Genomic DNA, 26,419 nt, shown 5'->3' on the forward strand with positions numbered 1-26,419 from the left:
AAAAAGACATGGCAAGGGATGGATGGATGCAAGACAATTTCCAAATCTCCAAATCTGAATGACTGAAGAAGGGAGCAGAGGGAAGCAGCCAGAAAACCAATGACGGAAAGACAGAACAGATGTTCTTTACTAGTCACAGCATTATGGGAAAGTTTATGAGAAGGGCTCTACACAATCCCAGCCGAGGAATAAGAGTCTTGTCTAGCCAAATCATCGGTCATTTTCTAATAAAAATAAACGTTTGTATACTTTTTAACCACAAATGCTCGTCTTGCGTTGCAAGGTTGAAAGGTCACGTGTGACGTAGGCGGAAGTACCGACCCAATGTTTACAAAGCGAACGTGCAAAGACTGAGTGCCATTTACAAAGAATAAAAAGATAAAAAAGGTTAAACAATGATGTCGGACGATTTTGAAGTTGGAGAAAATGAGATGAAGTTTTTCGCTCTACTCTACACTTTCTGCCTATGTCACGCCTGACCTTTCCAATGTGATTACGTAATGTATGAAATCGTGGACATACAAGATGACTATTTGTGGTTAAGAAAGTACATAAATGTAACCTATGGTTTGTCTAGATGAGACTCTTATTCCTCGGCTGGAATCGTGTCGAGACTTTGAAGCTGAAACTCACATTTGCACCTTCGACCCGCTGGACCCCATTGAAAAGAAAAATCCTGGAATATTTTCCTCAAAAAGCTTAATTTCTTTTTGACTGAAGAAGGAAAAACATGAACATCTTGGATGACGTGGGGGTGAGTAAATTATCAGGAAATTTGGTTCCACTTTATTTCGATAGTCCGCTTTAGACATTCTACTAACTATAAGTAACTTTGCAACTACATGTCAACTAACTCTCATTAGAGTATTAGTAGACAGTTAGCTTAGGGTTAGGTGTTGAGTTCGGGTTAGGAGAATAAGTTGACTTGTAGTTGCCAAGTTTATTATTTAATATGTAATTATAGTCAGTAGAATATCTATTGTGGGAGCATCAAAATTAAGTGTTAACCGGTATTAAGCAGACAGTCTACTAATACTCGAATGAGAGTTAGTTGGCATGTAGTTGCAAAGTTACTGATAGTTAGTAGAATGTCTAAAGTGGACTATCGAAATAAAGTGTTACCGTAAATGTTAATTCTGAGGTGAACAACTCCTTTAAATGTGTCATATCTCCGCAACCGGGATGTGTGGGATGAAGGTTTCTATGGTCTGATGAGAGCCAAGTTGATCAAGTCCATCCATCCATCCATCCATCTTCTTCCGCTTATCCGGGGCCGGGTCGCGGGGGCAGCAGTCAAAGCAGAGATGCCCAGACTTCCCTCTCCCCAGACACTTCCTCCAGCTCTTCCGGGGGGACACCGAGGCGTTCCCAGGCCAGCCGGGAGACATAGTCTCTCCAGCGTGTCCTAGGTCTTCCCCGGGGTCTCCTCCCGGTGGGACGTGCCCGGAACACCTTCCCAGGAAGGCGTTCAGGAGGCATCCGGAACAGATGCCCGAGCCACCTCAGCTGACCTCTCTCGATGTGGAGGAGCAGCGGCTCTACTCTGAGCTCCTCCCGAGTGACCGAGCTCCTCACCCTATCTTTAAGGGATCGCCCAGCCACCCTGCGGAGAAAGCTCATTTCGGCCGCCTGTATCCGGGATCTTGTCCTTTCGGTCATGACCCAAAGCTCATGACCATAGGTGAGAGTAGGAACGTAGATTGACCGGTAAATCGAGAGCTTCGCCGCTTTCTTCACCACGACAGACCGGTACATCGACCGCATTACTGCGGAAGCTGCACCGATCCGTCTGTCAATCTCCCGTTCCATCCTTCCCTCACTCGTGAACAAAACCCCAAGATACTTGAACTCCTCCACTTGAGGCAACGTCACCTCGTTGATCAAGTCCAAATGCAAATACGAGAGGGCAAGTAAAGGATCTCCATACTGTATAACCTGAGTGAGCTTGAGCAGTTTTGCAGAGAGAATGTAGGATGATAGTAACCAGAGCAAGGCTGATCGATACACAACAGATGATACGGTCTAAACAGAGAGTGTGTTTAGACAAAGCAAACACACTGACTTGCGGACTCTCACCTGTAGCAGTTGTTGTTGTAGCTGTTGTAGCTGCCGAGAGCCGTCAAACAACCCAGACATATAGCATACGAGAAGAAGATCTGAGTGCCTGCGTCCACCCACACCTGTGTAAATTACAGATCAATTACACCACCATAACTGCTCTTATTCATCATGATACTGGCACTGAAACAAGATCCTAAGACACATGCTATAGTGTCATGTATTCTGAATGAGAAGATGTGTTCAGTTATTGACTTTGAGTTCATTAAGTAAGGGATAATGTTCATCCAGCCGGTTGTTATCTCAGAATAAACCCCGACAGGGTGATGCATCAGCCTATTCTGAGAGAACAACCGGCTGGATGAACATTATCCTGCTTATTACACGACTACTAGCCACATAATAAAATAATTAGACCCAAATTATTGATCTGAGTTGAAATATTTTATTAGGTCTTTAAACGCAGAGCTTCCGCGGAGAGAGCAGATTCAGTAGACGGATATTTCAGAGATACGGTATACAGTCATAACACTTATTACACAGCATTACAACACATAAATCATTATGGAGATTAGAGATATTGAGTTCAGATTAAACTGTTTTAAAATCAGACCTGTTTGTATCTTATAATCCAACAGTGTACAAAACAATAGTCACAAAATGGCCGCCGTTGCGTTTGTATGAAACGAGAGAGAGCAAGTCCACGATACTGGATGGCATAATTAAATAACTGTATACAAAATATTGATTTAATTGAGTTTTAATATTTTATTAGCTTACTAAAGGCAAAACGTCCACGAAGAAAACCCGTTCCTAGCAAGCGTATAGCGCTGCTGACTTCAGTGACCCGGATGAGCCTGTGTTTCTGTTCTCAGAGGTTGTTATCTGGGAATAATATAGCGCTGGATGGAGCGTTTGACCAATCAGAAACAAGTATTCCACAGAGCCGTGACATAATGATCAATAATCAGTTCTTTCTGACACTTACAACCCATCAATTTATTTTTTGCATGTTAAAGTCACCATGAAATCATGATTTTTATTTTATTTTATGGAATATTGCAGTGTTTATTCTAAACGATTTATCAGTGCACATCATCATTATTGCTTTTAAATTCATGTTACTGATAATCTTGTATCAGAATAAGTTCCAAACCACAACCATCCAATCATCCAATCAATTCCCCACAGACAAAACCAAGCCCCGCCCTACATTTATTCTTGTTCCTGAAGCGTTTCACATACGGCACAACAGAGGAAAAAATACTAGCGAAACGTCCCTTTTATGCCGACTTTGACCCTTTCAAACGGAGTAGATAGCTAATTCGCTGATATATAGGTTAGGTCGTCCGACAATGAAAGTTACTTAATCAGCTAATTAGCTATCTACTCCGTTCACATTATTCACTCACCCTGGTCTTATTCTAAAGCCATATGATTTTCTTTGTGTTCTGCTTGTCTCTATATCATGGCAGTGAATCAGTCGAGCAGAATCTCCAACTAATCATATTTTTTACAGTAGATCTGTATCTCGTGCTTGTGATTCTGATGCACGATTCTCTCCTGCAACGGGATGAAATGTTCTCGTAGCGCTCGGATGCTCTGAATAGAGTTATTCTGCCCCAGCGAGGGAGCGAAGTGTAAAAATGTGGCCATAGGGGATCCATGTGAGTCTGTGGAAAACGAGCCAGCACCTCTTTAAAACGCTCTCACATAACCATTGAGCCACTAATCTCCTTTACTGGGAAAACAATTGACAACTGGCAGTATTTGCTTCCTCCAGCGAGTAACCGGGGAAACCCTTCTGACCTCACAAACACAGAGCAACTTCCCTCCAAGAACATCCAGTCATTTACGTCTCTTCTGTGTAACACTGGGCCGGTGCGGATGCTCTGCTTTGGCATTACTCGGACACGGCGCTACATTCTTTAAAAGCTGCTCGTTGATGTTGTGGCTAATTTGGAGGTTTGTTTTGTCTTGTTTTAGCCAGGAAGTGCATCCCAAAGAAACATTTTGATTGTAAACTCGTCTCTAGTCATTTTTTCCAAATCTTCCACACACACACAAAAAAAACGCAACTTGTCGTTCATTACACAGTAAAAAAAAAGTTGGGTTATTTTTTTAACCCAGCCGTTGGGTTACACATTGGGTCACTATGTTGGGTCATTTTTTTATCGTTTCTCTAGTAATAATTAAATAATTAAAAAATTCTAGTAATAATGTTAGCTTAGATACGTATTTTGTATGTACACTTGTATATTTTGAATTTATGTGCACAATTATGTGTATTTACGTGTATTTACATCAAATTCTAGACTCACCAATATTTGTATGAGATATATTTATTGTTTAAAAACAAAAAAACAATCTGTATTTGAAAACAAGTTTTATTTATTAAAATAATGTCACAAATAAAAATAAATAGTTAACTTAACTGTTGGGTTACTTTTAACCTAATTGGCTTTAACCCAATACATTGGGTTAAAATAACCCACAGTTGGGGTAGGTGCAGAGGAAGGTGCTATACCACCCCATAGTTGGGTTATTTTTGACCCAACATTATTAAGTACAATTCTAATACTAGACAGTCATCAATGAGGTGAATGCAACTAGTTAGGACAGTAACAAAATACGTATTAACTGTAAAAAAGAAGGAAAAAACGTCTCCCTTTTTGTCAAAGGCTTTGTGTCCAACACTATGGTACTTTGGCGCAAATTCATCTCTCACTTAGAATCAAGCCAAATCACACAAATGCCAACATGGACAGGTTGTTTGTTTTTTTGCATATAGTTGAGTCCATGCAATTTATGACAATATTAGTAAATTTCAATGATGATATTTGTCCAGTACCATAGAAATCACATAACACCAAAAATATGATTTTGTCCAAATCAGGCATAGACTTCTGTTCTCTAAACATGGATATGGAAGCTCTCTAGCACAGAAAACTGAACTGCGTGGTGATATTGTTAAGGAAGATGGTGAATAAAACAACAGACCATAGAGAATGTGAACAGACCTCGTATTGTGTGGCATGAAAGCTAATTAAACACTGGTGTCGAAGGAGCCCCGTCGCCACAGCAGCCCTTTATCACCCTCTCTCTTTCACTGCGGCGCTTTATGTCTCTCGCTCTCAGGCTATCCAAGCTACTTCACATACATTCCTTCAGTCCTGCTTTCTGTTCACTGGGATGATGAAACGATGGAGCATGACTGATGTTTAGCCATCCTGTAATCCCACCGAATGACCCGAGAGATCCCTGCTTCCGGAAAAACTGGCCACTGATTCCTTCATGTTCATCAATTTGGAAAACAAACTCTTTGTCATTCTAAATCTCAGTTAGACTAGGAAAAGTATTTACCAAAAATAGCAGTATTTGTCTTTGCACAGTGTAAATAATTGTTAGATGCAATTTCAGAACTTTAGCCAGGGATTCAATTCAGTTTGGATTCTGGAAAGGCCCCAAAATCTGGTGGTGATTTTTTTTTTAAACTGTACTTTAACCTAAAGAGAATATCCTGAGCCATGGCTTAAGCTAACCATCAACTGGCACAAAAACACATCAATTCACCTTCAGCAAAAACACAAGGCAGATTTTTACACTCATTTTAGGAGGATCAGCAAATAGAGTCACGGTTGAGACAAGTCTAAAGAAAGCAGTCAGGAGATAGTTGGCTTCATAAGACGGTTGGTCAAATCTGGATCTCGAAAAGCAGCTTTTTCAGTCTCTGCTCAGGAGATCAAATATATTTTTATTATTATTATTATTTTTAATTCATTCATTCATTCATTTAGAATGATAACTCTTCACCTGAGAAGTTCCTTTCTCTTGTTTTTGGTAAACTATTCATTAGTGCATCTCATAATATAGTAAAATGAATGTCATTTAAAAGATTTATACCTGTGTTACTTATATCTCTACCCTAACCCTAACCCTGTCCATCTCTGGTTTCACTGTCATACGTTAAGGTACATTTTCAGGTAGTTTTCAGGGACTGAATTTCTCTATCATAAATTAATTTGATAAAGGAAAGATTTGCCCCCTCTATAACCTGCAATATCTGATCATGATTGAGCAGAACGTCTGCATGTTTCTCACAGGATTGCGTGAGGGTTTGATGGATGGAACTCGAAGGCGATCTAGGGGCATGTGCATCTTTAATAAATAAATAAATTTCTATTGTAAAACAACTGCGTTGTAAAAAAAAAAATATATATATATATATATATATATATACATACATATACTATTTCATAATAAGTATAGTATTTTAGCTTACAGTATTAAAACTACAATACTGGTATCTTAACTGTGACAACAGGTTTACAAACGCTTCTCTTTACAAATCCAATGAAATGCTGTAATCATCCACAAAAAGCTAGAAATGATCTGAAAGTGAAAATAAAAGTGTAACTGGCGCATGTTGCGTTCCCAAATGCATGCACAAGCGAATATGGAGTTTGCGGCAGAACGATGAACCGAGCCGCTTCTGAGATGCTGAAAACACTGTCAGATCGTGATCTGCAAGAGTGTGAGACACAGTGCCACGCTTCGCTATGAAACAGACTACACTTATTCAATTAAATCACAGCATTTTGCGATTTTAGAAGTGCACTAAGCCATATAGTGATTTCAATTTTAGTTTGATTGACAGATGCTTTGCCAAAGCAATGGTAGAAGGATAATGAACAATGAGATGTATAAAAACGTATACATTGAAATTATTCAATGTTTCAGCGGTGTGATGTAGTTTCTATCTAAACACACAATAAAGATTTCAAGGATTTGATTTGGAAACTGGTGAAATTTCCATTCACTATTCTCGTACTGGGGTGTGTTTCCAGTACAACGCCGTAACTCGCTGCGTAACTACCATAGTACGACGCATCGTTGAAGAAATCATCTAGCGAGTCACGACTGTTTCCCGAAACCTTAGTGTCGCAAATTGGTCGTTCAACCACGCTGGTTAATGACATCACGCATGTGGTGGAGTAATTACTACTTTTAATGAATCTGTTTGAGATCGAATTAATGCTAGATGTTTTGCTATAAATTATGGACATTGTATCTGAGGGCTAATTATAATTTTTCTCAGTTATTTTGCTTTATTTCCAGATTCAATCATTGGCTCGTTCTTCCACACTAGAGCTCGTTCACACGTGCACACTCTTCAAAAATGACACTTTAAATCTCTTGACAAACTAAATTACATTTGTATGTATTCTAAATAAAAGATACAGATTGTACTGAATGTCAGCTTGCTTATTTGGCTCAAGGTAAGGATTTATTGAGTCCACATGTCATGCAAACAAGAAACTCTAGGTCGAGATCTGTCACTCAAACACACAACGATGGTTTCGGGAAACACCGACTCGTTGAACTGCTGATAACGGCGGAACTTGCGACCATAGTTGGCTAACGATGCTTTTGGGAAGCGCACCCCTGGTTGATTGTTGTTAAAGAAGGTGCCTGACATTTTTTATACAGCTGGGTATTAAATCCATGTAAAGTGCAGTTACACTGAATAAAATGGAATAAAAATTTTTATACCTGAGGATCTGACAGACGAGACATATCAGGGTACAGGTAGAATTTAATTCCATTAGCAGCTCCTGGCAGTGTGATTCCTCGAATAAGAAGGATCAACAGCATGAAATAAGGAAAGGTTGCAGTGACATACACCACCTGCAGAGGGAAAACACGGGCATGAAAAAAGCTCGTCAAGCGGCACCACGTTCACATCTTTGGAGACGCTGAATCTATTCGAAATCTATTCTAGTTATAATTTATTCTTCCATGTATTTCCAAATCTGTATTACATAGTTTTTTACATAAAACAAACAAAAAAAGAATACATTTTGAAGAATAATCAAGCAACTCTTTCCATTCAAAACAGTTTATAGTGACCACATGTGACATGTTCCAAAAAGGACAAAAAAACATCATAAAGAACCATTGTACTTTATAACCATTGTACCACCGTACTTTATATGATGAGTTGTACATAAATGTTATCATTCGATCAAGTGAAAACAACTGATGCTGCTTCTATTTCATTAAAACTTTATTTACATTTGATCACACTGAGATATCTGCAACACTAAAATATACAATATAGCTCGATCTGGAGGCTCATTTATAAGGATGTGCCAAAGCCTAATACTATGTTCGGAAAGGAAATGACAATATCTACGGAGCCCATAATGGAAAAAAAGGGAGATGGGAGGAAAAAATATATTTTAATGCTTTTACGTTTTCTCGCAATTATATGGTTGGGTAATTATATTGTATATCATTTGCGGGCACCAAGGAGCCTCAATCAATATGCAGGGTATTGAAATCACTTTTCAATGCATGCTTGCTTTTTACTTTCGCTTTCTAATTCACAATCATGCGTACTCTGTTAAGTCAAGTCACATTTATTTTTATAATGCTTTATACAATACGGATTGTTTCAAAGCAGCTTTAGAGTGATCATCTGGAAAATAATGATTTAATGATGCAAACATGGTTAAATTGTAGCTCTGTAAAGCAGCTCTAAAAAAGAAGTGTAATTGTTCAGCTAAAGTCAGTTCAGTTCTCCTCTGGCCAAACAAAGCAACTTGGTCTGGTTTAATTCCAGGCTACATCACAAGTCAGAAGTCAGATTGTGGATTGTATCTTTCAAAATACTTCATCCAGTTCCTTCTGCTTGAAAATTGGATTTATCATGCCGGTATGGAGATAAAGCTGGCCATTGGGATCTGTGCAGGGGATTGGTCTGGTTCTTGCTAGTCTCGCGTAGCAAGAGCTTTAGATGGCAGAAGGTTTGGATTCCATAGCAGTTTTAAAGGCCAAGGACCGCCTAGAGGTCTGACTGATATGTAAAGCAACCAATCACAATTAGTTTTGTTCATGGTCATGTTTAGGGCCATGAAAATATAAAGTTGATGTCGCTACAATAACAGACCGGCGTGTAAAACTTTCAGACGTATTTCAAAAAGTCTATTCTGTGAACTTCACATTCTTTTGAAAATCCAGCGTTTAGTTGATCCTGATAAGCACTAATTGTCACAGTAGTAAACACCACGGCTTTCTTCTTCCATAAAGCGTTTTGGCATCACGGCATCTTTGTTTCAAGGTCGTGTCTATGTGCAAGTCAACATCTGATCTAGATATGGCCCAGATCCGGCTGACCATGGTAAGCTCGGGTCTAAGGGTAGCATGTGCAGGGTGAAAAGCAACGGTCCTAGCACTGAGCCTTGTGGTACTCCATACTGAACTTGCGATCGATATGACACCTCTTATTTTACTGCTACAAATTGATAACAGTCAGATAAGTATGATTTGAACCATGCCAATGCAATTTCATAACATCTTTAAACTCTGTGAATAGGGAGCGGCGGTACTGACCACACATTTTACAAGATAAGAAGACGTTCAGGATCTGTTGCGCACCATAATCTGAATGTGAATAGATTCTCTGTAAAAGTCATTTTGGAAAATGGCTTAAATGGCTTCAGAAAAAAATGGTGCATAGTGTTTTTGTCCTTTTTTGGTAATTGAAAGGCATGGTATTCAAAATAGATGTGTGAAGATTTTTAAAAAAATTCTTCTTTTGAGTTCCACAGAAAAAGTGGAAGCATATACCAACAAAATATAAATTCTTGAACTATTCCTTTAAAATTAAGTTAATGGGTTGAATTGTCTGTGATCAGGAGACCAAACACATTTTCTACCCTATTTTGTGATGGGCTATCATGTGCAAATCAGATGTCTTACTAGTATACCTTTCAAAGAAAGGGATTCGAGGGAATGAATGATTGAGTGAAAGAAGCAGTGCACTTAACGTGAAGGAGTTACAGAATGCTCTGAGGGTCCGCCAGAAGGGGCAGGTACTCTCCCAAAGCCTTAATTGAGCACTGATTGAAAGAGTTACTCTAAGAGGGAGGAAGGGATGCAGGTCTGAGCCAGAGGTTTTGATGGAGAAAACACTCCACAGTGCAACACAGCACATAAAAAAGACAAAAATAGAATAGCCAGGCCACCATCATGTTGTGACTTGTCAACATGATGTTCAGAGTCTTGAATTATTACCAAGTCTCAACCAATCAGTGTAAGAGCTTTGTCTCCCAAGACACACAGAGGCTGCAATCCTCAGCGCAATCAGACCGACAGTGTCATAAGATCACGGAGTGATTCTTCTCTACTATACTTTCAAGTTTGAGAACCTAAAATGCTTTTGCAAAATGGCATTCACAACCCACAGAAATGAGTTCAACATTTTGAAGCTCTTTCAATCCCATGAACAAAACCACCCTTGGGGGCGGCACTAGGTTCTTGTTCCTCTGGCACCCGGTCAAGACCATACGAGGACAAGACAGGGTTTGGACACAAAAGCTTCAACCCTGTTTCCCTCCAGAAGGAGCCCAACTGAGTTGTGTTGGCAGTGTGGGAAAATGTGTGGCACAGAAACGTATTACCGATGACTTCAATCTGACCTGGGTAATTTACTGTACTAAACGACAACAAACGCATCTTCATATAAATGAACAAATGCGTTGCCCTTTGTGACAGGAAGTTTTTGTCCTTAACAAACAAACTCTTTCGCGTTTGCGCCTAAATGTATTCAACTGCAATATGATAATTGATGTACATTAACTTTTCTTAACCAAGCAATCCAATGGAATAAACAAACCAACTGTGTTAAGCAGAGATCTGTAAGAGTATGACAAAGGAGATCCTTTAATCCCAATGCACCTCACAGTATGAGTGAGGCAAAGCTCGTCCAGCTCACTAATTCACACCCTTTTCAATTAGTCTTGTAAAATGATTACATATCCACATCCAAAAAACCATGGCCACTGCAATGAGCAAATCCCCCACTAGGCTTTCAGATGCATGCGTGTGGTTTTACTCAATGAATGGACCAATGTTTCAACTCGGCATGAAACTTTGACGCACGCTGACTTTCTCCCAACTCTCCCTGGTCAAACATTTAAGCCCCACATTCACAGGTCAGCCCCATGCCATAAATCTACCGCTGGCTTATGGGAGAAGCGCAAACAGCCACAAAAGACCTGCGATGAACAGCTTAGCAAATGTCCTGAATGCTGCAATCTGTATAGCGGTCAAAGGAAAGGAAGAAAGCAGTTTGCTATCCGCCAGACATAATTCCTCACAGAAGAGAAGAGGCGAGTGGAGGAACTCTGCATGCTCCTCATGAACGCTCCACTTTCCCCCTGTGAATACAGAAATCAATCTTGGACAGGCTGCTAAAGCCTCGCCATGAAGGAGCATTCTTTCCCCTTGCTTCACGGCCAAACAAAAGCCACTTCAGGAGATATAGGCCTTGCTGCCGAGCTTTTCTCCTGGACCTGTACAATGTGAACCCATTTATTTTTCCCCACACATCCCTCTTCCTTTCTTTGCACTTTCTTTCTGGCTCATTGAGTCCGTTAGACTTTCTTAAAGGCTGCTGGAAGAATAGAATCCAGAGGAAGGCTAGTGACTGAGTTGCAGAGATTGGCAGAGGGACACAGGCCCTCATAATGCAATGGATTGTGGGTACAAGGCGAAGGTAGAGGAAGGCCAGAGCTGCATTTTGTGGTCCAGACACAGGAATAATGCAAACTGTTTGTTTTCCAAAGGCACTTTTTCACAGTTTGGTTTGAGTTTACCAATAAACCATTTGGTTATTGTGAGGATGAACCTTTGTGCACCTACATTTCCGTTCGGCTTCTGGAAGGTTGCCGGTTTCTGTTCAATGGCCTTTTTGATGCCTGCCAGTCTGATATGCGAGTCTGTAGTTTTGACAGCTGACATTCTCTCAATATAGGTCTAAAGCCTCAACGAGTCATTGTGCTCTCAAAGATTTACCACTTTATGTGCAGATAACCTTTGCATTTGAGCCTTTTCAAATCACTGGATACACATTGTTGCTGGACATTGTCACATACTACTGTATATTCACATACCGTTCCACATGTCAGAGTTACGCTGATGACATCTCACGCTGCATGTCTCACTCACCCAATTGATTCCATGCTGAATTGACTGCATAACATTAGGGTGCTAAGTTCTCCCATTCATCCAAGTCTCTCATTGAGACATCTCCAACTCAGCTTCTCACTCTTTGGTTAACATCTACACACATTCAACACCATTTCTGGTCACTGGACCTTTTGTTTGTACCTTTCCAGTTGACTTTGGACCTTTCCAAATGCAGAAATAGCATATGATCCAAGCTAGAAGTAGACAGAAAGCGAGCTCCCAGCGAAGGCTGCCAACTTCTTCAATTCCAGAGGATATCTTGAGAACACGGCGTCTAGAAGGGAAAACATTCTGAATTAATTACTTTTAAGCAGGCATGCAACATATAAACACAAGTCAAGAGGGCAATTACATATTGCAAGGTTCATTTGAACAGGTTTCTAAGGTTGCTCTAGGGCTTGACTTTAACTTTTTTGCTCACCAGCCACTGTGGCTAGTGGTTTTCCAAAGTTACTAGCCACTAAGCATTTTCACTGGCCACAATTATGACATTGATACCATGGGGAAAACTGCCATATATATATTTTAATATGATCTCATAATTTAGCAGCAGGTATGTTAGGCTATCACTTTAAGATCTAATGCACGGATCCATTATACTGTTACACATGTTTTCTTTCTCAGCTGTTTACGTTCACTGTGTTTACGTCATTACTCGCCATGACCGGCATTTTGACATCATAGTGTGTATTTGACTGTTTACGTGCTATAAGCAGCGAAAAATAACTAAATTTAGTATTTAGAGTCAGCTTTATGAAATGAATAAATGAGGGAAGTTGGGTTTGTGTGTCGACTCGCTGTCGCTGTAAAAGACTACTACTGAAAAGTGTATATATCATATATAAAATCCAACATCTTTAACACTCGCATCGGACTAAATTGGACACTTTCTGATGCGTGCAATGACCCCAAAACATTGGTACAGGTACAATGATATCCATCAAAATTCCAAGAGCCTCTGACTTCCAAGAGAGCCAACTGCACATGCCCAACTATTTGTCCAAACTTTACGGTGGTCTGAAGTTTTGTTTAACACTGACTGGTTGTGACGCAATGAATTGCAAGTTTGCGAGGAAAAGACACAATTCTTTCTTGCACTGCCATAGTGCCATTTATCATCTTTGACATGTTCTTGGGTGACATCCACTGCCTAGGCCATGCCCCCTTTGAACAAACCTTCACCATTGAACCTCAGAACTGACAGCTTCTGTGCCTCTCAGTACTAGAGTCCTGCATGCTCAATGTGTGAGGCTGAGGCCAGCAACATGCTAGAACTGTCTGACTGCTTCCTCCGTGTTTGGCCTTCAATATGAAAATGTGTTGAAAAAAACAAAGCCAACTATGGCAAAATGTGTGTTCATACCATTCCTAGCTGTGTAAGTGCCCTTTCAAGCTGTGCAAGTGCCCAAGACATTATCAGTGAAAAAGATTATGGATTTCCATGGATAATAGGCAGTAGTCAACTGCTCTGCAGATAAACTGTGCCAAAAGTTGCCTGGAAAGCCAGCGTGTCACTGTGCATATTAATGTTTTTTTTGTGGATTGCTGGTGATCCCAGAGATCCCCCTGATCTTTATAAGAATTTGCTCCAAACAGCTACTGATGTTTCTGGGAACATGCACAGTATTATGCATGTAACGCTGCTAAAAAGTCAGAATCATACTCACTCCCAAAACTCAATGACTGGTGATGTGGAATATGGATTGGTGAAGTTGGCAATGCTTTCATTGTTAAAATCCACACAGTTTTCTAGAAGGCAATTGTTAAAACAAATTTGTCAGTTTCATTCATGCATTACAATGTTTTACTTAATTCTTATAAATGTATCCTCAAATATACCAACCCGTGTTCCAGTAGTGACCACACGACGCCCAGGGCAGCTCTGATGTGAAGCAGTTGAACAGGTAGAAAATGGCCCAAGACAATATGACCACATAATAAACATTCAGGTGGGCTTCGATGACTTGGGTCGCATAACCAATGCCTATAAGAGGACATATAACCATTGCAGTTTAGCATCCTCTTTTTTATATTTCACTGTTGATGTATGTTCAACCTAATGAGTAATGTAATGAAGAGACAAATGTGAACTAGGCCTTACCTTCAAAGAGTGGGCAGACTTTTCTCCAACATGTGATGCCCCCTTCACTAGTGAACTGACCTAGTGCTGTTTCCAGGAAGAAGACTGGGATCCCACAGCAGATGAAGAAGATGACATAAGGCACAAAGAAAGCACCTAAAAATGGACACATACAGTTACACCTCTCTTATCCCATGGACATAAACATAAGCCATCGCATTTATTTAATAAATTCATGCAAAGTTAACCTGCAGAAAAAAATTAAACTCTGAAGGACAATGAGGGAATATTTGAGAGGTTCCATTAGTTGCTGGATGTTTCGCAGGCTGAGTGGTTTTAATAGTGCATTGTGTGCTGATATCTCTCTATAAATGATTTTGTACAGCTTTTGCACTGTTTCTCAGCTATGTCAGCTGTCTGCCTATTCTGACTTTAGTAAATCACATGGCCACAATAGCTGTCTTATAGCTGCCCTTTTAAAACACTGCAACTAAATCCAAAAAGTACCATGGCATTACCATATATTTCCATGTTTACTTATAATTCATTCAACACAGCAGAAGTTAAACCAATGTGCTATCTAGCAAAACTTTAAAAGCATGCATTGAAATAAAGATGAAATAGTTGTGGATGGACTTTAAAAAGACTGTAATGTTTACAAAAGGGAAAGAAGGAATATCTGTTGCATAAAGAAGCATGTTCATATCTGCCATGAAGGGCAAAGAAGAAGAAAAAACTGCATCAGCCTTAGACAGGAGTTGGTGAAGTGTGTCATTGAATGAGAATGAATGAATAATCTCTTACCTCCGCCGTTCTTGTAACACAGATATGGGAACCTCCAAACGTTGCCAAGACCGATAATCTCCCCAGCCACTGACAGCACAAACTCAATCTTATTATTCCACTGTCCTCTCTCATTCACAACCTTCTTATCGTTGCTGTGCACTGCGCTCGGGCTCGGCGCTTCGGGGTCCATCGTTTCATCTGCCTTTCCATTTATTATGGGGATCGTCTTTTCGGCTGTCATGACGTTCTCCAGCCTGAAACATATGGATTACACGTGTAGCTGATGCTCATGTCAAAACTGGAAGCGGGACCATTTCACACAAGTTAACGAGCATTGACGCGTTAGGGCCCGTTATGGAACTCAAAACAATGAACGCGTCTTTATATCCGCGATGATTTATCAGGAAAAAGCCTGCGTTGTAATCTCGTGTCATCGCTAATGCTAGTGTTCTATTTTGTCTCGCCGTGTCAAGTTTAAGAAGTTAAAGTTTAAACGCGCGCGCGTCTGGACTCTGCGTTCTGTTCAATATCTGTTCTAATGCACTGCGTCGTGTTGTTTATGAAAGTAACTTCGCGTTCTGCATGAAAAGCCCCTAAACTGATTCTAATTGACTCGTTAAATGTCACTGAAATGTATTTGTAGAGCGTTCCGGGTTGTCGCGTCACGTCTTGATTATAATACAAGCGTTCCAGTTTGTCGCGTCGCGTTATTGTATTCTGTGTGATTTGGCTATTGCACACGGCGTGTTAATATTTGAATAGCAGGACATGTATACAGCACAGTCACCGAAATTGAATTTAGGTAAACAACATAGTTTCATCTCAGAGCAAAGCAAAGCCCACTCACTCACTCCCATCACAGTGACCGAGCTGAAGCTCACTTACCGGTTTGTGGGACACTGAACCTCCTCAGATCACCCAAAAGCCACCCGCTTTGAGGGATGCTTCAGTCTGAACCCGTTTGATGGAAAACAAAACAAGACAAAAAAAGAATAAAAGTGAAATCCCTGATGGATGTCACAGTGTTGTGACTGTGGCAGTGAGCTGTTCACGACTGCTGTGATCGAGCTCAGATGATCTGATCTCCACCGCCTCTCACTGGACAACAGCCACGAGTCTACAGTACAGATCACACCTCCTCAAAACACAGCCAAACTCCTTACAGTCCATACCTAACTATTATACTGGGTTAGTGTTTTTATAGTGTTGTCTATGTCTGTGATATATGAGAAACAGCCTCAACTTGTTCACTGAAATCTAATTTACATACGGGTATAGAATAAAGGAAGCTGAACCTGAACTGTGTGTTTGTCAACTAGGCCTATAGATTGCTCATCAGTTGGTTGTAATATGAGCATTTGTAATATTATATTCTGTAGATGTTCAATGAAATTTAATTTTTGAACTCAATATAATATTATTCATTAGTTGCGTATGAATTGTTATTAATATTTTATTATCTTTATTTTAGTCTCAAGATAGGCTATAAATGAAAAGGATTTTGAGTCATTGTTCTCATTCTAACCTGCTTTTTAACCTGAACATCTAAATTAGGTTTAGTAGATTAACAGTTGGGTAAAAGGCGCATTTGACTTTATTCTCTTTTAACTAGATGGCACAAAAATTCAGCTCAGCACTTTTCTTAAAGTCCCCCTGTAGTCAATTTTATCCCTTAAAACTCATCTTTGATCACCAAAATTACATATTTAAACATTTATTCCTTGAAAAAAAAAAACTTCATGCCTTAAAATATCTTGAATGTAACTCGACACTCTTGTCTCATTTAGTATGCGTGGTTCTATGAATATGCAAACGAGCCCCGCCTCCACTCACTCACTCACTCAGAGATCCACTGGTGGACGATCACACGTTGATCTGATTGGTCAAGGTAGTGTGTGACGTCAGAAACACCAGCGATTTTAAAGCGTGTTTTTGAGACTGTCTTTGGTTCACTGCAGTTTTAAGCAGAAAATACTCAGCAATGCTGTCCACTTATGAACTTACACATGTGTGTGTTAAAGCAGATTAATAACACCACATACACACATAAACTACATTAAAAACTGGATTTACACCACAGGGGACATTAACAGCCGCTTTTCAAGATGCACGTGAAAATTTGGCTGATCCTTGACACGATCGTGAACAGCAACGCAAAGTTAATCCTGTGCTAATTTAATTTTTATTAAAAGTAATTAAAGCAGTTTTTCAACATCAGAAGAATATGTAAATGTATGGTATATTTGGGGTTAAAGACGCCCCTGCTCTGAGCGAAAGACACAATATTTAACATAATAATAAAAAACACTTTTCCATTTGTTGACAAGACATTAGATGACAATTATATCAAATTGGGTGTCCACCTTATAATCACCATATTTATAATGAAACCATCATATTTAAAAATATGAAATGAATCAAATCATATAATAAAATATACTACTGTAAAGCTTTATCAATTACATTATGGGAGTAGTGAAAAGCACATTTTTAAGCATGTGCATTAGGCCGTTGTACTAATGTAATCACTTATGGAGGAACTGTTGCATCTTAGCTGGACCTGTCATTTTTAATATTATTAGCTGAGTGGGTGTTACATTGTCATTGATTTCTGTCTGTGTTCTGTGTTCAGTTTAGTCTTCCTCCGCTCCTGCCTGTTTGTTTCCATGGTTACTTATTGATTAGTTAGTTCAGTTCAGGTGTGTCTTGTTAAATTGCCTCGTTAGTCGTGTCTATTTATACCCTGTGTTCTGTCTTGTTCTTTGTCAGTTATTTTACGTTGCATTGTTCTGAGTTTATCATGTTTAGTTTGAGACTGTTTATTAAATATTACTAGGCTAATGTACTTATATTCTGCTTCAACTGTAATTGTGACAGTGGGTTCATTTTCATATATTATCAAAGTTGATATATAAAGTTACTTAAACACAGTGTGTACCAAAGTGCCGTACATTTCAAACTGATTAGATAAAACAATAAGATACAAGGAAAGAAATAATACAATATAATAATACTAATATAATCATCAAATCAAAGCCTAACCGTTCTTACAAAGTAGCAAAGGCCTCATCAAACAAATATGTCTTAAGACGAGTTTGAAACATATTTACAGAGGATCTGATGAACATTGGTTAGCCAGCAGCGACTGAGAAAGCACGATCTCCTTCACTTTTTAAGCGTGACGGGGAATTTCAAGGAGCAGTGGATTGTGGGATCTCTGAGATCTCTGTGAGCAACTCAAATGTATAACCTCAGAAACATATTTTGGGGCCAGTCCATGTATATCCTACAAATCTTGTGGCACTGGTGAACTCATTGAAACATTGAAGTTAAATTGCTACAATGAAGAGGTGTATTCTGTGACAAGGCCTCTGTTTCTCCTTCACGATCACTGGCTTGACTCAGTAGTTCTGGAGAACACGACTAGCCTCGAGCCGCGAGCGCTACAAGGCGTTCTCCAGCTTAATGAGTCTCATGGATATTTGAGCTCGCGCTCTCGACAGGAAGAACGGCTTGTATGGCGGGAGCTGTTAGTTCCCCTAGTGTTCTGAGCAGCATGGAAAACACTGACCCGCTCACTAAACACCGCTCAATTAAGGGTCAGTTGTCATTTTAACTTGAATGAAGCAGGACGCTGCATAGAGAGAGGCCACCTAAGACGCTGGCAACCGCTCTCCAGGCGCTGTTAGCTGATATCTGCATTTAAGTCATTTAAGTAACCTTTAATTTACTTTTTTTTACACTTATTTGTATGGATGTGAACATATTGATTTATATTGTTGTTGTTGTTATTAAATAAACATTGCTGACATTATCATACAGTGGCTTTCCAAAAATCCACGTCTAAATGTGGCCCCTTGATTTTTCAAATCATAATTCATATGCTCCTATATTTACGAACAAGGCCAAAACTTTAGTAATATGCACCTTACTCAGACCAGTTCACATAACATATATCAAATTTTGTTTAGTGTGATTTATTTTAAAACACTTGGGACTCTATTTGCTGATATTTGCATTTTTGTCATATAAGTAACCTATAATTATTCTTTTTTGACTTATTTGTTTCTTAAATGTTTAAGAATTGATGGATTGATAATGTAGTTGTTATTATTAAATAATCATTACTGACATAATCATCCAGTAGCTTTCCAAAAATCCATGTCTAAATGGCCCCTTGATTTTTCAAATCATAATTTATGTGCTCCTATATCTACGAACCAAGGCCAAAACTTAAAGGCAGGGTATAATGCCCTTTTCACAAGATGTAAAATGAATCTTTGATGTCCCCAGAGTGTGTGTGTGAAGTTTTAGCACAAAATACCCCACAGATATTTTTATATAGCATGTTAAAGTGTCACTTTTTGAGTGTGAGCAAAAACACACCGTTTTGTGTGTGTCCCTTTAAATGCAAATGAGCTGCTGCTCCCGGCACTGGGGGCGGAGCTTCAAGAGCTCGTGTCCTTTTACCTTTTAAAACTTTTAGCCTTTTGTGTTCGAGTCAGAAAGATGGAGAGACTCGAGAAGAAGTGACAACATGTAGAAGAACAGGACATTTCTGAATGGTTAGTTGATGAATTTATGAAGCTTATGTGTAGTTATCTTCTAGTCATTGATTAGCATATTCTGTCTTGATAATCTATGAATCGTGTCCCGGGGCCGGGGTTTATGTAAATATTAGGGTTGGTGATGTCACTAACCTGTGAGGAATGTCGTGTAGTTCCTACCAGCCGTTTGTTGTAGTCCTTTTCTTTAAAAGCAAATATCTCCCTTTGCTTTGAACTTTGAGCGTTGTAACTTTGCAGATGTTGTTTATGACCAAACACAACATTACACACTAACTACAGTTAGAAAACACAACATTACACACTAACTACAGTTAGAAAACACAACATTACACACTAACTACAGTTAGAAAACACAACATTACACACTAACTACAGTTAGAAAACACAACATTACACACTAACTACAGTTAGAAAACACAACATTACACACTAACTACAGTTAGAAAACACAACATTACACACTAACTACAGTTAGAAAACACAACATTACACACTAACTACAGTTAGAAAACAAAACATTACACACTAACTACAGTTAGAAAACACAACATTACACACTAACTACAGTTAGACAACACAACATTACACACTAACTACAGTTAGAAAACACATTACACACTAACTACAGTTAGAAAACACAACATTACACACTAACTACACACTAACTACAGCTAGAAAACACAACATTACACACTAACTACAGTTAGAAAACACAACATTACACACTAACTACAGTTAGAAAACACAACATTACACACTAACTACAGTTAGAAAACACAACATTACACACTAACTACACACTAACTACAGCTAGAAAACACAACATTACACACTAACTACACACTAACTACAGCTAGAAAACACAACATTACACACTAACTACACACTAACTACAGCTAGAAAACACAACATTACACACTAACTACACACTAACTACAGCTAGAAAACACAACATTACACACTAACTACAGTTAGAAAACACAACATTACACACTAACTACAGTTAGACAACACAACATTACACACTAACTACAGTTAGACAACACAACATTACACACTAACTACAGTTAAAAAACACAACATTACACACTAACTACAGTTAGACAACACAACATTACACACTAACTACAGTTAGACAACACAACATTACACACTAACTACAGTTAAAAAAGTCAAATCAATATCAACAGCCCTTTTAAGTAATATGTATCTTACTCAGACCAGTTCACAAATGCGTAAATAAGTAACATAATATATCAAAATTCGTTTATTTATTTATTTTCTTCTATCGTATGCTGTACGGACATAACATGATGGACCACAAATGTGTAACATTCTGTCCAGTGGGTTAATGCAGTCATTACCCAGGTGAAAAAGACGTAGTATTAAATGTATTAAAAATATATTTGAAATTCAAATAGTATGTTTATAATACATTTGTATTTCCAACATGCTTATTTAAAGTGCATTAAAAATACATTGAATTGCATTTTAATATATTTATAAAAAATATACTAGTAGTACATTGGTAATAAATATATATTTAAGTATACTTTTAATAAATATGCTAATTAAAAGCATACTTTAAATATATTTCTAAACAGTATACTAGTAGTACATTGGTAATAAATATATATTTAATTATACTTTTAATAAATATGCTAATTACAAGCATACTTTAAATATATTTCTAAACAGTATACTAATAGTGCATTGGTAATAAATATATATTTAAGTATACTTTTAATAAATATGCTAATTAAAAGCATACTTTAAATATATTTCTAAACAGTATACTAGTAGTACATTGGTAATAAATATATATTTAAGTATACTTTTAATAAATATGCTAATTAAAAGCATACTTTAAATATATTTCTAAACAGTATACTAGTAGTACATTGGTAATAAATATATATTTAAGTATACTTTTAATAAATATGCTAATTAAAAGCATACTTTAAATATATTTCTAAACAGTATACTAGTAGTACATTGGTAATAAATATATATTTAATTATACTTTTAATAAATATGCTAATTACAAGCATACTTTAAATATATAGTTTAAAAAGTGTACTAGAAGTATTTGGTAATAAATATATGCTTAATTATACTTTTAATAAATATGCTAATTACAAGCATACTTTAAATATATTTCTAAAAAGTGTACTAGAAGTATTTGGTAATAAATATATGCTTAGTTACACTTTTAAGAAATATGCTAAACACAACCATACTTTTAGTGAAGTTTTAGTGTATTTAAAGAAAACATGCTTATGTTGCTCTTAAAGTACATTTTATGTGTACTTTGTGTAAGAACATAGCAAAATGATTAAAATTTTAGTGTGTTTAAAATGTATGTACTTTATAAACACTTAGGCCTACTGCAATATAGTTTAATTATTTATGTATTTATCATTTTAATATTAAAAAAAATTACATTTACAATATACCAACTTATAATGTATTAGAAACATTTGTCAACTATTATTAGCATTTCAATAAGCTTACAATTATTATTTGTTGTAAAAGGCTACTTAATGCTGTTGTCTATTACATTATATTTTGTACTACTGAAATTCCCACAATAATTTCAGCAACATATTTTTTGAAATGCATCATAGATACATTTTCCAAAGAAATGTTAATTTCCAAAAAGGTGTTGCAACGTTACTTGTTTAAATTTGAACAATGCGCATAACACACGTGACTAGTTCTGATTGGTTCCAGAGGCGTTGAACGGCTGTGATTGGTTCTTATGATAATGCGCTCGCATTTCACTCAGAGCTTCAGTTGCTGTGCATGCGGTCCTTGAATGTGATTAGGTTTAGAAGTTTAAATTTAAACTGTTAAAATATTTATAGCGATCGTGTTTCTTTAGAGGACTTGGAGGAAACCACGCGATTGATATGGATTGGGTGATGTTTTTTGCGATTCACTTTTTGAAACGTGAACAGATCTGGTGAATCGTTCATCGGAGGGATATAAATGTCAGTTTTTCTATCGAAGATTAACGAAAGCCTTAAATGGTTTGGAACTACTAAAGGGTAAGTGATCATGACAGCATTTCGTATTTTTGGCACAAAGTGTAACATCACGTCTTTTTCAGTTCAGCTACATTTGACCATCAGAGCCAAGATTTTCAAGTCAAAGTCGAAGCACACTCGAAGAGATGAAGATTCTGCCTCAGAAGTTACTGGTAAGTTTTAGTTGCTGTTTGCATAAATAAATAGCTCACTGTTTAGTTGTTTTCCTAGGTGGATAGGTCTGCTATGCATTTGCTAATATGACTTGCACGTGGGATACTGACTTTAACCGCTGTAACATGATGCTGACACTGAACTCTAGCAACTTCTGCACTGTCAAAGTCTAAAGTCTTTGATGAATCTGTTTAAAATCTACGTGGAGTCTTAAAACAACTAAAACATTGTCCAATGCATCTGCAAAAAAAATTATTAGTTATTATAATATGTACATCATTACATTAATATCATTTTTATTTGCTGAAGCTGTGTATTTATTTCTGATTTCCTGAAGAATTTGCCTTCGTTGTTATGATGTTAATGAAATGATCTTTAAAAAGTTTGAAAATAACATGTTATGAATATAGTTACCTTTGTCTTGAGCTGACCAGCCAATAAGGGTAGTGTGTGTTGATTGGTGTTTATATTTGTTCAAGATTGATAACCTTATTGCCTTTTTGATAACTTTCTAATATATATTTCTTATTACAAATAAGTACAAAGATTAAATTGTTAAAAGGGATGCTTATAAGAGAGCATACGTCTGAAACTGCCGAGTCTGTGAAGGGTTTTGATTATATTACCCACCAAGTACATTGTACTCAGCGTACTGTCATTCTTAAAAACAAAACAAATCATTCTTCATAATTTGCCTGCCTTATATGTTTGTGTATATATATAAATATAAATCTCGGTTTTTATTTGTTGTTTTTCAGACTAGCTACTATAGAAGAAAAACAGAAATCTGAATGCAGAGACAAGCAGAGAAGAGAGTAAGTAGAGATGATCCGATTGATTCCATTTTCGCGTGATCGGCCATGACCTCGGGCGCCGTATGATTAACATTGCGCAACATCGGCAATCACACATGCACACGGAACACACATGTAGAAAACCTCGTGAATTACGGCCATTTCACACACCGCAAGCGTGAGCAACGTGTTTTTTTTTTTTTTTTTTTTTTGGTGTGGATGCTCTCATTGATTGACATTCACGCCGGAAAAAATATGCGGAGCAGGAGCAGTGCTTGAGCGTCAAGCCGGAGCGTTACGTAATTAAAGCAGGAGCTCACGCTCAATTAAAGTGAAAACACGCTTTTGATGGACAAAATAAATATGATTTCACACAAAAAATGCACAGAATTTGCATGTTTAGTGTGTTTAACAAGAACTGGAGTAGGCTAGAAAATGAACACAAAAATATTTGTAGAAAATTTACCCATTTAAACTTGTTTTAATTATTCAGTTTGGGTAAAAGTTTATGGTGTTTTATTAAAAAAATTTAATAAATGAAGAGTTCAGATGCAATTTAAGCCTCTAAGTGCCAATCTGAAATTTTCTTCTAGAATGATCATTTTTATAAAGCTTGAATATTTAAGTTCAGTAATTTATCTTAAATGGCAACGAAAATTACCTATTATTTGTCATTTAAGTGAAATTACTGAACTTAAATATATGAGCTTGATAAAAATGATAATTTTAGAATAAAATTTCAGATGGCACTTAAAAGCGTTTGAATCTGAACTCTTCAAATATGTGTGTGTGCTGTAAAGGGGTTGGAAAATTTTTAATCGGAATCGGCTAAAATCGGTATCGGCAGGTCAAACTCAGTGAAGAATCGAAACCGGCCTAGAAAATTGTAATCGGTGCATCTCTAGTATGTGTTTCTGTACATCACTTTTTTTTGCTCTCTAAGTCAAAGACTAAAACAAATAATAATGCTAAAAATAAAGATTAGCATTTGTTATACATTATAATTATTATACTTGTTGGCTGGGTACTTTTTCAGTTAAACAGTTACATTTTCTTTTTTTTTCTTTTTTTGCTGTGATACAGTGTCATGTATACATGTAGACCTCACTGTTGTTCAGCAAGACGTAATGTTTGTGCTATTTTATGTCGATATTTTATTAACTCCTTTATTGCATTTTATTAACATTTTATATTGGATGTCTTCTGTTAAAATATATGAACTAAGCATTACATGCCATTTTAAAAAAATGTCTAGGTTACGACTGTAACCTCTGTTCCCTGAGAACAGGGAATGAGACGGTGCATGACGCTTTGGGGGAATGCCTTTGGGAAATCACGGCAATCGAATTTGGCGACAACCTATGACACTATTAGTGCGACCCAGAAGTATAAAAGGGGCGCCTAGATACGCAGTGCAAGTTCCCTTCGAAAGGGAACAGTGACTTTTTTAACGGATGTTAATTTTGCTTTAATATTTAAAAAAATAAAAATATTTTTCCCTTTTCATAGATACTGTGATCAAACCGTTTCCGACCACGACAGTGTCTGAGGTGCGAGCACTGATCAGAAGAAAATGCAACAATGAGGCAAACTCCAAGACCAATCACTTCAATTCGCTTGAAGGATGAAGGACTGTTTGCAGCTATTGTATTTAACTTTGTTTGACTTGAAGGAATAGTTCACTTTAAAATTAAAATTGTCATCATTTACTCACCCTCATGTTGTTTCAAACCTGTATGAATTTATTTCTTCTGCTGAACACAAAGGAATATATTTAGAAGAATGTCAGTAACCAGACTGGGTCCCATTGATTTCCATCGTATAATTTTTCCTACTATGGAAGTCAATGGTACCCAGAAACTGTCTGGTTACTGACATTCTTCTAAATATCTTCCTTTGTGTTCAGCAGAAGAAATAAATACATACAGGTTTGAAACAACTTAAGGGTGAGTATATGATGACAGAATTTTCATTTTAAAGTGAACTATTCTTTTAAGTTCGTTTTTTGTTGTTGTTCTGTTTAATACTTATTATATAATTTTATGTTAATGTATTTTGTTTCATTTTCATATGTTGCTGTACTAATGTAGTGCATTAATGTTTACTATCTTTCAAAGAGCGTTTGTATGTGTTTTATACTATTGTTTTTACTGTGTTTAACTGAATTATAATTTTTAACTTTTTTTTAATACATTAAAATATATTTTAATGTATTAAATACATTAATAATGTGTTTTGTACTATTGTTTTTACTGTGTTTAACTGAATTATAATTTTTAACTGTATTTTTAATACATTAAAATATATTTTAATGTATTAAATACATTAATAATGTGTTTTGTACTATTGTTTTTACTGTGTTTAACTGAATTATAATTTTTAACTTTTTTTCATATATAAAAATATATTTTAATGTATTAAATACATTAATAATGTGTTTTGTACTATTGTTTTTACTGTGTTTAACTGAATTGTAATTTTTAACTGTATTTTTATTACATTAAAATATATATTTTTCATACTGAATTGTTTTGTAAAAATATATTTTTAATATACTAATAGTGGGTCATAGTGTTCTACTAATACATTATTAATAACCTGATATTATATTTAAAATATACTGGGAACACATTAATATGATGTTAAAAATATATTTAAGTTGTATTTCGAAAGTACATTTAAAATGTATTAAAAATACAATTTAAAGAAGTGCTATTAAATTACACTAAATATACTTAAAATAGTTCCATTTTAACACAATTAAGTATATTAAAATATATTACTATTACATTAAAATTGAACTTAAATACATATAAAAGTACATTTAGTATACTTGAAGTTGTTCCAAAATAACACATTTAATACATAATTAATACAATACACTTAAAATACATT

General features: G+C 36.8%; 2 protein-coding genes across 8 annotated transcripts in view; one reads left to right on the forward strand and one right to left on the reverse strand.

Annotated features, from left to right (window-relative positions):
- Positions 1–16,133, reverse strand: part of slc6a11b (solute carrier family 6 member 11b) — a 33,195-nt gene extending 17,062 nt beyond the window's left edge. For 2 of the 5 annotated variants that reach the window (XR_013795897.1, XM_079597540.1), the window contains exons 1-8: positions 15,845–16,133; positions 14,978–15,213; positions 14,195–14,329; positions 13,937–14,077; positions 13,761–13,842; positions 12,235–12,367; positions 7,612–7,746; positions 2,077–2,180 (exon numbers count right to left, since the gene is read on the reverse strand). Coding sequence is in view for 3 of the 5 variants with exons in the window: in XM_079597540.1 (XP_079453666.1) it covers positions 2,077–2,180; positions 7,612–7,746; positions 12,235–12,367; positions 13,761–13,842; positions 13,937–14,077; positions 14,195–14,329; positions 14,978–15,200 (953 nt within the window). In the remaining 2 variants the exon portion in view is untranslated. Of the gene's footprint in view, positions 1–2,076; positions 2,181–7,611; positions 7,747–12,234; positions 12,368–13,760; positions 13,843–13,936; positions 14,078–14,194; positions 14,330–14,425; positions 14,501–14,977; positions 15,608–15,844 lie in introns of those variants that run through there. The other 3 variants (XR_013795898.1, XM_079597541.1, XM_079597539.1) reach the window with 2 other exon arrangements.
- Positions 1–25,771, forward strand: part of LOC306990571 (uncharacterized protein) — an 82,145-nt gene extending 56,374 nt beyond the window's left edge. Inside the window, exons 1-4 of one of the 3 annotated variants that reach the window (XR_013795900.1) lie at positions 22,257–22,577; positions 22,640–22,729; positions 23,489–23,545; positions 25,034–25,771. The gene's annotated coding sequence lies outside the window, so the exon portion shown is untranslated. Of the gene's footprint in view, positions 1–22,256; positions 22,730–23,488; positions 23,546–25,033 lie in introns of those variants that run through there. The other 2 variants (XR_013795899.1, XM_079597542.1) reach the window with 2 other exon arrangements.
- Positions 25,772–26,419: the final 648 nt, after the last annotated feature.

The sequence above is a fragment of the Phoxinus phoxinus genome, assembly GCF_949152265.1.
Source record: "Phoxinus phoxinus genome assembly, chromosome: 22".
Classification (NCBI taxonomy): Eukaryota; Metazoa; Chordata; class Actinopteri; order Cypriniformes; family Leuciscidae; genus Phoxinus; species Phoxinus phoxinus.